Here is a 14,514-nt window from a genome sequence, read left to right as displayed (position 1 = left end):
ATATATTTGAATGAATAAGTATAAAACACAAAACAAAAGACAAGGAAGCACCCAAGTAATAACATATTAAGTCTGTTACAAAAAGGTAGAAAATCTTAGATTGGATTAAAACGATTGAGCTACATGGTGCTTACAAAGGAAACACCTAAAACAAAACGGCACATGAAAGTTCATTCATTCATTCACTTAGCGACTTTTCAATACTTATTATGCACTTAGACTACAACAGTGAAAAACAATGATGTCCCCCTCCAGTCTTCAGGAGAGTTATATTCATTCAGGAAGGGAAAAACAGACAATAAACAGCATAGTAATAATGAAACTGTAGTGTTGGATGAGAAGTGTTTTGGAAGAGTGTGTTGGAGCAGTGCCTTAATACACAATACACAGTGTATTAAGGTAAGGGGGATGGGAACGCTGGGGGTTAGTGTAGCAATTTTAAGGTGGAAGTTTGTGTAGAGTAAAGCAAAATGTGAGAAACCCTTCGTATGATTGTGCTTTGCCCTGGGACAAAAAGCACCTGCTCCCAGCTGGGGATAACAAATGACAAGCTGGGAAGAAGCAACTACAACTTACATCATGTTCTAAAAAATAATTTCCCTAATACAAAGAAATTAAATCTATAATTTAAAAACTTTCCATAAAGAAAATCCAGGCCCTATATAAATTCACTGGTGAATTTTTACAAACAACTAAGTAATAAATAATACCAATCTTCAACAAACACTTCCAGGGAATAGACAATGAGGAAATACTTAACATGTTTCTTTGAGGCCATATACAATTGATATAAAACATGACAAAAACATTATAAAAAAGGTAAATAAAAGTCTCTCTCATGAAGAAAGACAAAAATCCTAAACAACTTATCATGAAATACATTCAAAGATGACAGAATATCAAGACCAAGTGGGAATTTTTCCTGGAAAAATAGGCTGGTTTAACACTTGAAAATCAAAACATTAATAGAATTACATCAATCAGTATGTTAATATCAATCCATTAAAAGAATAAAGGAGAAAACCATACAATCAACTCAATAATTAAATTCAACACCATTGGATGATAAAAACTTTCAGCAAACCACGAGTAGAATGAAACTTCCCCAAGAACATCTACCAAAAATGTTACAGCAAGTATCATCCTAAATGATAAAATATCGAAACGCTTCCCTTGAGACTGGGACGAAAACAAGTATGTATTCTATTCTATTCTATTAGAATAGTTCTATTAGAACTAATAGAACTATTAGTTCTAATAGTTCTAATAGTTCTAATAGAACTATTCTAATAGTTCTAATAGTTCTAATAGAACTATTCTATTCCATGGTAGCTCCTAGCCACAGCAATAAAGAAAAAGAAATTAAAGTTTTTAAATGGGACAAAAAGTAAGAAATATCCATATAACATAATTGTGTGGAAGGAAACTCCAAAATAATCTACAGATAAAATATTAGAGTTAATAAATGGTAAGGTCACTGAAAACAAGTTCAATATACAAAAATTGACTATATATACTAGCAACGCCAAAATAGGGAGAAAATTTTTGAACTACCTAAGAATAAATCTAACAAAAGAAGTAAAACATGTACAAATGGAAATTATCAAACATTCCTGAGAAAAATTAAAGGAGACCTAAGTAAATGAAGAGAAATGCCATGTTCATGAGTTGAAAATTCAAGTCAATATTAATATAACCTAACTCCCAAATCAATCTATAGATCCAATGCAATACCAAATTCCAGCAGATTCCCAGGGAAGGGTGGGAAGGGGGGCAGGGCGTTGACAATATGATTTTAAAGTTTATACAGAAATACAAAGAACTGGGACTTCCCTGGGGGCACAGTGGATAAGACTCTGTGCTCCCAATGCCAGGGGCTTGGGTTCATTCCCTGGTCAGGGAACTAGATCCCACATGCATGCTGCAACTAAGAGTTCGCATGCCACAACTAAGGAGCCCATGTGCCACACAATTAAGGAGGTGGCGAGCCACAACTAAGGAGCCCTGGAGCCGCAACTAAGGAGACTGCCTGCTGCAACTAAGGAGCCTGCGTGCCGCAACTAAGGAGATGGCGAGCCGCAACTAAGGAGCCTGCCTGCCACAACTAAGACCCAGTGCAACCAAATTAATTAATTAATTAAAGAAAAAAAAGAAATACAAAGGACTTAAAGTAGTTACGGTAAATCTTGAAGAACAAAAGTGGACAACTTATATCCACAGATATGAATACTTTTTATAACGCTAAAATAATAAGGCAGGGCAGTACCGGCATAGGGTAGACAAAGGGGCAACTGCAACAGAAATAAGAATCCAAAAAGAGATACACACATATGGTCACCTGATTTCTAACAGACACCACTGCAATTCTGTGGGAAAAGGAAGGTCTTTTCAATAAATGGTACTGTGGGAACTGACTAGCCATAGCTCAAAAAAAGATATGTATATGTTTATGTATATGTATCTAATAATTCAAAATAGATCATAGACTTAAATGTGAAAGCTAAAACAATTCTAATTTTTAGATGAGAATATAAGAGAATTCCTTTACGACTTCGGGATGGGCAAAAATTTTTTTAAACAGGACACAAAGAGCACTAACCATTAAAGAAAATATTGATAAACTGGACTTAATTAAAATTCAGAACAAGTCTCAAACTTAAAGAAGATATCTGTAGTACACATATCTGACAAAGGACTCATATCTAGAAATATAAACATCCAAGTTAATACAGCACAGAAAAACTATCAATTTTTTTAACAAACAAAACAAATACACGCTTTAAAGAAAAAGATATCAAAATGGTTAGAAAACATGAAAAGATCCTCAGCATGATCAGCAATCTGAGAAATGCAAATTAAAACCACAATGAGATACCATTACACTCACCCACCAAATACTAAAAAAGAAAAAAGAAAAAGAAAACCTCACAAACAATACCAAATGCTAACAAGGCAATGGCACAAGAGAACCTCTCACATACCGCTGGCGGGAGTATCAAGCAGTACAACTACTTTGTAAAATCCGTTTGGCTGAATCTATCAAGGTTAAACATATGTATGCATGCTATGACCCATCAATTCCACTCCTAGGTTTCTATCCCTCAGATTCAAGTGCACATGTGTACAAAAGCCAGAATTGTAAACAACCCAAATATCCTTTCAGAACACAACAGATAAACTGGTATATTCATACCATGGGAAAAAAACCAAGCTACTGCTACACATGGATGACCTCAAACATAATGTTGAGTAAAAGTCAGACGTAACAGATTATATATTACATGACTCTATTTGTATGAAGTTTAAAATGAGACAAAAGTAATATATGATAACAGAAGTCAAAATAATAATTACCTTTGAATGAGTGGGCAAGTACAGTCTTGGAAAGAAAAGAAGACTTCTGCGGTACAGAAAATGGCCTTTATCTTGAGCTGGGTGATAGCTATCCAGCTGTAGCACATATGAAAAATTCATCAAGTTGTACCCCGAGGATCTGTGTGCACTTTATTTCAATTTCAAAAACAGAAAGAAATATTAACAACTTGAATGTAACAAGATTTGATCACTGACTGGATATGCGGGTAGCAGGTAAAGGACAGCACTTAGAAATAGATACTGGGTTTTTCACCGGGATGATGGACTGGCTGGTGATAACATTTGATGGGAAATAAAGGAGAAAGTGGGGGGAGCTGTTAATAACAACTTTCCTTTTGGATTGTAGAGTATGACGGGCCTTTAGAAGAGCTATACAGAGATGTCCAGCAGAGAGTTGGCCATTTGGGTCTAAGGTAGGGGAGAGGTCTGGGCTGGAGAGCCAGAAAAGCATCCCAGCAAATGATGCATCCCCAGACAGGAAAACAGATCACTCAGCAAGACCAGGAGAGTGAGGACAATAGGGGACCAATAATGGACACCTTGGGAGAAGCAGTAATAAGAGGCAAGAAGAGGAAGAAGACTCCATTGAGAAAACAGAAAAGAAATCATCACAGAGGAAGAGATCAGAAACCAATCAACACTTTCGAGGAGGGACTGAACATGAGTGTCCACTGGATAGAATGCTCAATTAAGGCAAATACTATAAGATCAATGACATTTGTCATAATAAGGTCACCGGTGTTCCTCACCAGACAGATCCAACAAGTGATGCAGTTTGAAATGTAAAAGTGCACTGGGGAAGCGTGTGCCAGAAAATACAACTTTAATCTATCTGCAGCACAATCTATACATAATATAAGAGAAGATTATCTGAAGGTGACATAATCCATTCTTTCTTGCAGATATCCCTGGTTCTATGCCCGGATCAAGTGGGACCATGAGGAAGAGGTCTACAAGACCACGGTGAGAAGCCCCTGGAAACCTCAACTGACTGAGTTCGCCTTTGGCACAAAGTGTCCTGCTTCCCCTGAGGAGCAATTACAAGCAGCTGGCTGCACCCATTTCCCATAGTCATTGAAAGATTATTTACTATGATACCTACAGTAAGATTAGGAAAGGAACATTTTCTTTAGAATTCTTAATGCTTCATGAGGAATTCACATGATGATTTCTTTAAGGGCCAATGCAAATCATGTAACAAAGAACATCTGCATTTTTTCTGACTATCAGAAAAATCAGACAAATTCGGTCAATGATAGCACAGAATAGTCTAGTAATAGCATATAACCTGCATATAACTGCATAGTACTTCATTCTGATACTGATGTGTTCCTATTATCCCTGAAGTTGACTTTCATCTATTTCTATATTTCCATTCTAACCTATTAACCCTAAAAAGTCTCATGTAAGACACTGTAAACAAAGGAGGGAAAAAATAAACAAACCACCTGAGATCTGTTCATTTTCTGTGGATCGAGGAAACACGTAGTGAACTACAAAGTTGGGCTGGAGGAAGAAAGAATAGATCACAAGAGATCTGATCTGCCTTGCATCTCCTGGATTCTCCTACCTATAAGCTCCACACACTAGCAGGATAAAATGTCCTCCTGTAGAACATCTTTTGGTCCTGAACTACCTTGGCAGTAGTTTCTCAGTCTTTTAATAGAAACTGGGTTTGACTTAACTATGTCGGAAAATCTGACTATTGGCTAGGTTGCTACGAATGGGATGACCTGGTCATTCATCCTCTTGGGCTCAGTGGTTTTCATCTTTCATCCTAGGCAGAAACAAGTAGTCCAGGAAGCTCTTTCCTTCACTACTTCCTGTGTCTGTGAAGTCAGGATGGAGGAAGCATCCACCTCTCTCAATGTCATGGGTGATAAAGGGCATAGGGTGAGGCCCCCTCAAGCACTGGAAAGAATAGAGAATGTGAAAGAAGTCAAAGGCTGTTAGGAAGGTCTGAGATAAGTTTTCTTAGTGGTAGGTGGTATTTCTCTCCCCCAGACTATATAATTTCCTGGGCAGACTTGCCCCTTGCCTTAGCCCAGCTCCCTCTCCTGAAACCTGGCTCACACCTCAGGTTCTCACAGTCTGACGGGTGGCTTGTAGAGCACAAGGATCACATGGTGCATGGTGCAATCGGCTGTGCAAATCTAGGGTCTGCTCTTTCTTGGCCTTGATCCTCCTCTGTTCTGCAGCCCTGGTGGAAGGTCTCCACTCATATGAGCCATCTTCCAGGCGGGATTCCTTTTACCTCACAAGATCCGCTTTGTTCCTAGGAATCAGGACCTGAACCCAAGGGACAAAATCATTTTAGTTGGAACCTATATGAGCGCCCCAAATCTTGGAACACCTGTGCCCCCAAATCTTGGGTGGGTCCTTCAGTAAACTCAAATCAGTACCATTGAAAACACACAGGCTGGACAGTTCATACCAGCCCCAGAACTAACCATTATGAACTATGATCCCAGACCCCCGAAGAGACACGAAGAATCCCGGAAATACAAGTGCCCCATGAGAAAAGAGTCCACGTTATACTTGACAGCGATGTCCTTTGGCTCAGTGCAGGGACGGGCACAACGTTTAGGCAGAATTGTTTTTTAGGGAGGAAGCAGATGTGGATGTGCCTCCTCCGCCGGCTCTGCCGTCTTGAGGCACTCGCTAGCCACTCTGAGTCAGTTTCCGGTACTAATACAGTGGGAGGGCGAGAAGTCCCTGCCGTCCTCACCGAGTGCGCGGCGGCCTCAGCACAGTGGCCGCCAACACTACGGCGGCCTCTCTGGGGACCCGCAGGCGCGGGTAAGCGTACAAGGACCAGACTCGAACAAGCCACTGCAGCAGCTGCCGCTGGCCGGGATAGGGGCCTGAACCCCGCTCCTCCCTCAAGCTCTGCCGCCTTTCGCACCGGCCAAGCGCCAACCGCGCTCCAGTGCCCACCGCACCCCGACTGAGGCTGCGCGCAGGGCGGCGCATGCGCCAGAGGGCCTGTCGACCCCGAAGGTGTTACCCCCGACTGGTCTCACGGCTGGAGCCCCGCCCCGGAGCTGGGGGTGGGACCTGAGCCACTTTGATCGCAGCCAGGGAGCCGGTGTGAGGCGGTTGCTGCGCTAGCCCAGACGCTGACGCGGGTGGAAGAGAAGACCAGAGAAGAGACCCGCAGTGCAAGCTTTGAAAACAAACCTGGTGGTAGCAGGGCTTCTCCCAGGAAGGCACAGCAGCCCAGTGCTGGTGGCATTGGCGGTAGTAGTAATCATGATAAAGTGTGATGATGCCAGCTTCTCAAAATTACTTGTGAGAAATGGAATATTGCCTGCCATGTCAGTAAACAAAGGATGTCATAGTCATCAACGGTCATAGTCATCAAGGATTGCAGCCACCTCCGAGGGTGAGCCGGTGAGCCCTGAGGGAACTTAGAAAGGAAACAAAGAATACCTGCCATCTAGCAGCCATAGGATTGCAGCCACTCCCCACAGCGAGACCTGAGGAAACTCGAAAACACAGGATACTGGCCCCAGATCGCTGAGGTGCGTATCAAAGGAATGGTTTCATTGAGCCCAGACTCTTGCATCTTCCCATACGTAGAAAAGCGCTAAATTCCTTAACTTGATATACCTAGTTTATTATTATTATTATTAACGATAATCTTTTGTTCCGACTACCTGCCCTTTGTTGCAAAACTCCTATATATCCTGGCTTGCCCCTCGCCTCCTCAGAGCAGTTTTCTCAGGGTTACTTGAGATGCTGCCTCCCCGGCTTGAAGTCCTAAGAATGTCAGCCTCATAAAACATAACTCTCAACTTTTAGGTTGTGCATTCTTTTTCAGTTGACACTTGCAATACACAAAATTGTTAGATGAGTAAAAATACACACAAACTGAAAAAAACAGGTTATCACACACAGCCTCATCTACCTTAGATAACATGCACAACTATTTGACGTTTTACACAAATGGGATATTCAAGCAATATTTCAGTAAACAATATAAACATTTTCTTGGTCAATATATTTCCCAGTTCTTCCTTATCAAAAATTTCAAACAAATAGAAAATTTGAAAGATTCAGTGAGCAGACATATCTAGAGTCAATAGCTGATTTTGCCATATTTGCTTTATCTAGATGTCTTTACTTGTGATGAAACTTCAGCCCTGAGTGTGTCATCATGTATCTTCTAAGAGTAAGGACATTCTCCTACGTAATCACAATACCATTATCACACCTATAAAATTTAACCATAAAAAGCATCTAATATTCAAGTCCATGGACTTCCCTCGTGGCACAGTGGTTAAGAATCTGCCTGCCAATGCAACGGACACGAGCCCTGGTTTGGGAAGACCCACATGCCGCGGAGCAACTAAGCCCGTGAGCCACAACTACTGAAGCCTGCGCACCCTAGAGCCTGTGCACCACAACTACTGAGCCCATGTGCTGCAACTACTGAGCAAACATGCCACAACTACTGAAGGCCACGCACCTAGAGCCTGTGTTCTGCAACAAGAGAAGCCACCACAATGAGAAGCCCGTGCACCACAATGAAGAGTAGACCCCGCTTGCCGCAACTAGAGAAAGCCTGCACGCAGCAATAAAGACCCAATGCAGCCAAAAAGAAAAAGCATCTTTGTTTTACTCTCGCTGTCTTTAGGATTCTCTCTTTAACTTTCATCATTTCAATTATGATGTCTTGGTGTGGGTCTCTTTGGATTCATCTTGTTTGGGACTCTGTAATTCCTGTACCTGGACATTTTTTCCTTCTTCAGGTTTGGGAAGTTTTCAGCCATAATTTCATCAAATATATTTTCAACCTCTTTCTCTTCTCCTTCTGCAACCGCTATAACGTGAATGTTTGTATTCTTGATGTTGTCCCAGAGGTCTCTTGAAATATCCTCATTTAAAAAAGTTTTTCTTTTTGCTGTTCTGATTTGATTTCCTGTATTCTATCTTCCAGATTGCTTATGCATTACTCTTTATCACTTAATCTCCTGTTAATTCCTTCTAATGTACTTTTGTTTCAGTTATTCTTCAGTTCTGACTGGTTCTTTTTCATGTTTCATAGTTCTTTGAATTTCTCACTGTGTTCCTCTATTCTTTTCCCAAGTTTTTTTTTGTGTGTGTGTTTTCTGTTTCGTGTGTTTTATTGTTTTTTGTTTTACTATTGCTTTGAACTCTTTATCAGGTAACTTATGTTTCATTCCCCCCCCCCGGGTTTTTTCCCCCCCCGTTCATTTGAAATATATAACTCTGTCTTCTCATTTTGACTTTCTCTATTTGTCTCTATGAAATTAGGTGAAACTGTTACCTATTATGGTCTTGTAGGCATGTCCTTCTGTGGGAGCCTCCTTATGCAGTCTGTGTTAGCCCAGTGGCTTTGGTGGGAGCAGTCTTCTCCTGGGGTGTGCTGATGGCAGCTGCTTTGATGGGAGGTATGGCTAGTGTCCAAGGGAATAGAGCTGGAGTCAGATGTGAGCTGGGACTTGTCCCAGGCTCAGTGGTGGTTGTCACCCTATTGGGAAGTGGGACCAAGTCCAAGGGGCTTGAGCAGGAGCCCTAAGGAAGTTAAGTTTCTTCCTGGCATGATGGCAGTCTCTGCCTTGGTTAGGGGTGGTGTTGGGGCTGAGGGGTTGGAACAGCACTTCTGAGCTGGCTTTGCTTTTTCTCCAGTGCACGCACACATGTGTGATGGCAATGGCAGGCTCCACCTTGGTCAGAGGTGGGGTCAGGGCCCAAGGGGTTGGAACCCCACCTCTAGGCTGGCTTGCTCTTTCCCTAGTACATTCGCACACGTGCAATTGTGGTGGCAGTCTTTGCTTTGGTCAGAGGTGAGGTTGCGGCCAAGGTGTTGGAGTTTCACTTCTGAGCTGGCTATCCTTTTTTCCCAGTGCATACATGTGTGTTGGCAATGGCAGTCTCCACCTTAATGGGGAATGGTGCCAGTTCAGGCAGGACTGGAGTGGGATCCTGGTGCAGACTGGAGTGTACCCTGGGGTGTCCTGGCAGGCTGGCCAGAGCACCAGACAGTTTTCAATCTGCTGGTCTGTGCTGGGACTGGGAGCAAATCTGTGTGTGCTCTTCAAGAGTGGAGTCTCAGTTTCTTACAGCCCTCCAGTAAGCCCCAGTGGTTTTCAAACCAACTAAGAGGGCTGTCTTCCTAGTGACAGACCCCAGGACTGGGATGCTTCATATGGGGTGTGAATTCCTTGCTCCTTAGGAACAATCCCAAGCCTGTGACATCCCAATCTTCTGGATCACCAGCTACGGATGCGGATCCTGGCTAGGATGCTTCTCCTCCCTACCAGACTCTGTGTACAACAGCCTTGGTTGTACAAGAGCTGTTCTGCTAGTCTTCAGGTCTCCTTCACGAAGAATTGCTCTATACATAGTTGTATTTTTGATGTGTTCATTGGGCTAGGTGAGTTCAAGGTCTTCCTACTCCATCTTGATCCCACCCTGTCTCCAGATCAAACAGATAATTTAAATAGAATCTTAGAGTTGGGTATAACCAATCAACTTTTTAATGTGAAGGCTGATGGTTGGTAGTCTCTATAGTAAAAAGTCACTGTGTCAGAACTGTATAATTGACACTGAACATAATGGGTTTGAACTCTGTGAGTCTAACTTATATGCAGATTTTTTTCAACAGTAAATACTACAGTACTACATAATCAACGGTTGGTTGAATCCACAGATGCAGAACTGCGTATATAGAGGAACCATGTATACAGAGGGCTAACTATAAGTTATACATGGATTTCTGACCACATCCCTAACTCCTGCACTGTTCAAAGGTCAACTATACTGCCTTCCTTATTCTCCTCTTATACATGACTTGTGGGCGTGGAGAAATGAAATTGGATAAATCTTAGATTAATACGGGCAAAAAAGTAAATTCAATTATTTTCTTGCACATCACATGTAAATCAGACACCATTATGTAACGATGATTTAAATGACATTAGGGTGTTTTGGGGTTTTTTTGGCGGTACGCAGGCCTCTCACTGTTGTGGCCCCTCCCGTTGCGGAGCACAGGCTCTGAACACGCAGGCTCAGCAGCCATGGCTCACGGGCCCAGCCACTCCACAGCATGTGGGATCTTCCCGGACCGGGGCACGAACCCGCGTCCCCTACATCAGCAGGCGGACTCTCAACCACTGTGCCACCAGGGAAGCCCTAGGGTGATTTTTAAATGTTTAGCTTATTTAAAATTCTTGTTTAGGGTCAATTTTAAGTATGTAGCTTCTTAGCCAGGAAAAAAAAATTTTTTTTAAGTATTTTTTAATGTGCTACAAAATAGTCATGTTTCATGTATTTTCCATTAAATATAATCAATGATTTAATCAATTACCAAAAGTACTTTATTTGTGAACAATGTGAGAGACTGATACTAGCTTTGTATAGTTTTACTTTCTGTTTGGAAAGTTTTACAAATTCAAAGTAATAAATATGTTCATTTCTTATTCTTCCCAAAGGTTCAATTTTTTAAGAAGTATTTAAAAAAAAATATTACTGCTTTAAAATTTCAAAACATACAGTCTGTGCTTATAACATTTTCAAATTTGTCTGTAAGAGCTTGGAGCTTTGAAAAGAAGAAGGGAGAGGGGCTGTGAGGAGAGGAAAGTAAGAGAGTATTCTTGAGAGAATTCTTATAGTAAAAAGATTGATAAAATTAAGAGAAATAATGGACAGTTATTACTTAACTACATAAGAACTTCTTGCTGCTTTAGCACAACCTGGTGGTGATTAATTTTAGGTACAGTAAATGTCAGAAAAATCAATAAAGTTTTCTAGTTACTTTAACTCTACTTGTAGTAATATCATTTTAATTCAGAAATTTAAATATATACATTCATAGGCAACTATTTAAAAAAAGAAAGTGGGATTTCCAAAAAAGGAGTTAGCCAAAAGCAACAGCAAAATTAAATGATTACAGTAGGCTGAATCTGCACATAATATCCCTTAAACATCAGAAAGTAAAATAATTACACACGTACCCATCATCAATTTATTTCAAAAAATTTAATACTGGTACTCTAATGAACAAAAGTATAAACATCTCTTTATGACCAACTGCTCAGAAAAGCATAAACACTGCTTTCATTTCCTCAGCATCTTTTCCCTGGCACTATTCTTTAGCTCTTACAGCAATTACTTTGTTGAGTCAATTCAAGAAAAGTGTAAAAAGTAAGGTGTTATATGACTGGCCACTGATTATTGATATAAGCTCTTATTCTTTATAACAATAGAATATTTGTGTATATTGTTAAACTGGATGGCATTTGATATATGGCATGCCAGTCTTCAACAGGTACTGAAGTTTATTAAGAAAGGTGTGAAATCAGATTATCCTAATATTTAAAGTATTAATGATGACATTCTTTTAGAAACAAAAACAAATAAAATGATATCATAAAATGGTTTTGCTCTAGCTCCTTTCACTGTTTCATACTTTTCTTCCCTATATTAAGATGTAAATATTTAAGAACTTACCAGACACTGAACTTCCCAGTATATTCGGGAAGATAAGATTTGAATGTGTTTGCTATAAAATGATACAGGTAAATGCTAAAAGAGCTCAGAAAGTAATTGCAAAGATGTGTTTTATACTACACTTGTCCTGCAGGTGTTTACATAACTAATTTCTCTACCTCACCCATTCTATAATATTCATTACAAACACTGACTCCTATCTGCTCCCTAGGCTCATCTGACGCACAGAACACAGTAAATTATTTGAGTGATTATTTTCTCCATTCTCTTGAGGATGATACAAAATCAGTACAATTCTAGATGCTATAGGGAATTAGGGCTTACTTCTCTCCTGGAAACCTAATTGAGAAAAGCTTGTGATAGACACTAGCACACGTCCTTTTCTTCCCTAACCCTTACTCCCCAAAATACTCTAGCCTCAGACCCAAGGTGCCTATCTACCTAATGGCAGACTTTGTCCTGTATTCCTATCCACAGGGGAAAGTTGTCTGAATACACTCAGCTTCATATATTTAACTCTTAGGCTTCTCTTAAGCTATATTTTTCCCTACAGTCCCTACCTTTGCCAAATTCGGTATGTAAAAAGTCATTTTTTCATGACTTTTAACTTATTTTCTATCCACAAACTACAAAAATTTTCATTTGTTTCTGGAGATCTAGAATACACAATTTTTTGGCATAATATTTTGTATAATATAAATTTTGAGTTATCTTATTCTTGTGAACTGATGATGACAGTAGAATATTTTGCTCAAAAAGCTGGTGAGGATTTTGAAAACCTTTGCTTGACTCTCCTAAGAGGATAAACAAATGCTAAAGGATGGTAAGGTTTATATGCTAACTAGCAAATTCTTAAGGATTATTTTACTGAGCCATAGCAAATAATTTAAGAGCATCTCATTCCACACTGTACGGGTCAGTCTTTGCAGGCTATCCATCTCTGTAACAACTAGTCAACTCTGTCACTGTTGCACAAAAGCAGCCATAAACAATGAGTATGGCTGTGTTCCAATAAAACATTATTTATGGACACTGAATTTCATATTAATTTTCATGTGCCTTGAAATATTCTTTTTTTTTTAACCATTTAAAATTGTAAACACAATTCTTACCTCACAAGGCCATGAAAAGCAGGCAGTGGGCTGGATTTCACCAACAGGCCAGAGCTGGGTCCCGTACATAGGTTTTTGTATGTTATGCAAAATGTTTAAAAATTACAGGCTCCAAATCTAGAGACAGGAGACTTATGTTTTTTAGATCTCTCATTTTAAAACTTATACCAAATAAGTTCTCTACTTTCTGGATAAATATAATCATGTAAGAGAAAAAATAATTCAGAATACAAATTCCTACTTTAAAAAAACAAAGAAAAAAAAAAAAACCCCAGAAAGCTGTAAAATGAATGTCTCACCTTAAAACATATAATTAGGAAACACTTAAATTTTTACTCTATGCAATATAAAACAATATGCATAGATATGGTACATAATTTTTTAGTTTTTAATTTAGGAAAAAAGATAATGAGGAAAAGGTTTATAAATTTCTCTATCCCTTTTATAAAAGTTGCAACTGACACCAGAAATCTCTTGCATGTACAACCGTCAACTCTGACTACAATATGAATTATACCTAGGATTTGGAATTTGCCAACATGAGTTCTGGATGCTCTATTAAAAACGAACAATTATATCACAGAACATTATGGGTTCTACAAACGTTGAGACACTTTTGAAAAGGAAACTCCTGCCTCCATAATATAAGGAAACAAGAATATTCTTTCCATAGTCATAGAGTATAAAAAAACTTCACAGTCTGATTTACCTTTATCAAAGGTAAAATGATTCACGGTTACATTTCATGGATTATTTTGATGCTCAGTGGTTCCTAAACACAAAATACATTCTGCATGAACTCTTATCTGTTTGGGTTTTCCAAAGCAAGACACCAATACAAAATGTATTGAATTGGCTGGCAGAAGTCAACGGGCTAAAGAAAAGAAATTAAATATAAATGTTTACCAACTTTTATCCATTTTAATTTTACAACAGCTTTGGGTATTGAGACCTAATTGGTTTCTTGTGTCTATCCATTATGAACATAATTCAATCTTCTATTTTAATACTTCTCAGGGTCACTATTTTGCTGTGTATTTCACTGACCGTCGTACAAGATCATCTCGTCCAACTTCAACCATTTGTTCTTCCCAAGATTTCATTTCGTTGTAATAACGAACTTTATCATCTTTAGCAAGTTGAACATATACCTGAGAAAAAGTATAATCGTTAAAATGATTTCTTTAGAGGAATCTTTGCAATTAATTTCTGCAATGCTTTCCTATATATACTCTAGAAATTACCTTACTATTCTACATGTGTAAGGGGGGATTGGAAACGAATGTTTTCGTGAGATAAAAATTAGATGAAAAAAGGTAAGAGATAAAGATTTTAAATATTAATGAAGTTGTTACAATTTCAGGGCTTGGAGTATGGAAAAGGAACAGGGGCCAGATGTGACCACCACTGGATACAGTGACACTAAGTTATGAGTGACACTGTTTTAGATACCAATTTTATTTGCAGTAAAAAACTACCAGGGGGCTTCCCTGGTGGCGCAGTGGTTAAGAATCCACCTGCCAATGCAGGGGACAAGGGTTCGATCCCT

The 14,514-nt window shown here is 39.5% G+C and overlaps 1 protein-coding gene across 5 annotated transcripts in view; it reads right to left on the bottom strand.

The window, feature by feature from the left end:
• The window catches only part of TFAM (transcription factor A, mitochondrial), a 42,543-nt gene that overhangs the window by 15,022 nt on the left and 13,007 nt on the right, over positions 1 to 14,514 (bottom strand). For 3 of the 5 annotated variants that reach the window (XM_067710172.1, XM_067710173.1, XM_067710174.1), the window contains exons 7-9: positions 6,556 to 14,116; positions 5,451 to 5,664; positions 3,355 to 5,286 (exon numbers count right to left, since the gene is read on the bottom strand). In XM_067710172.1, the coding sequence (XP_067566273.1) occupies positions 13,988 to 14,116 (129 nt within the window). In that variant the 3' untranslated portion in view covers positions 3,355 to 5,286; positions 5,451 to 5,664; positions 6,556 to 13,987. Of the gene's footprint in view, positions 1 to 3,354; positions 5,287 to 5,450; positions 5,665 to 6,555; positions 14,117 to 14,514 lie in introns of those variants that run through there. The other 2 variants (XM_067710175.1, XM_067710176.1) reach the window with 2 other exon arrangements.

Source organism: Pseudorca crassidens, chromosome 16 (genome assembly GCF_039906515.1).
Source record: "Pseudorca crassidens isolate mPseCra1 chromosome 16, mPseCra1.hap1, whole genome shotgun sequence".
Classification (NCBI taxonomy): domain Eukaryota; kingdom Metazoa; phylum Chordata; class Mammalia; order Artiodactyla; family Delphinidae; genus Pseudorca; species Pseudorca crassidens.
The sequence above is the reverse complement of the archived record's forward strand: the minus strand, read 5'-3'. Positions and strand labels throughout refer to the sequence as shown.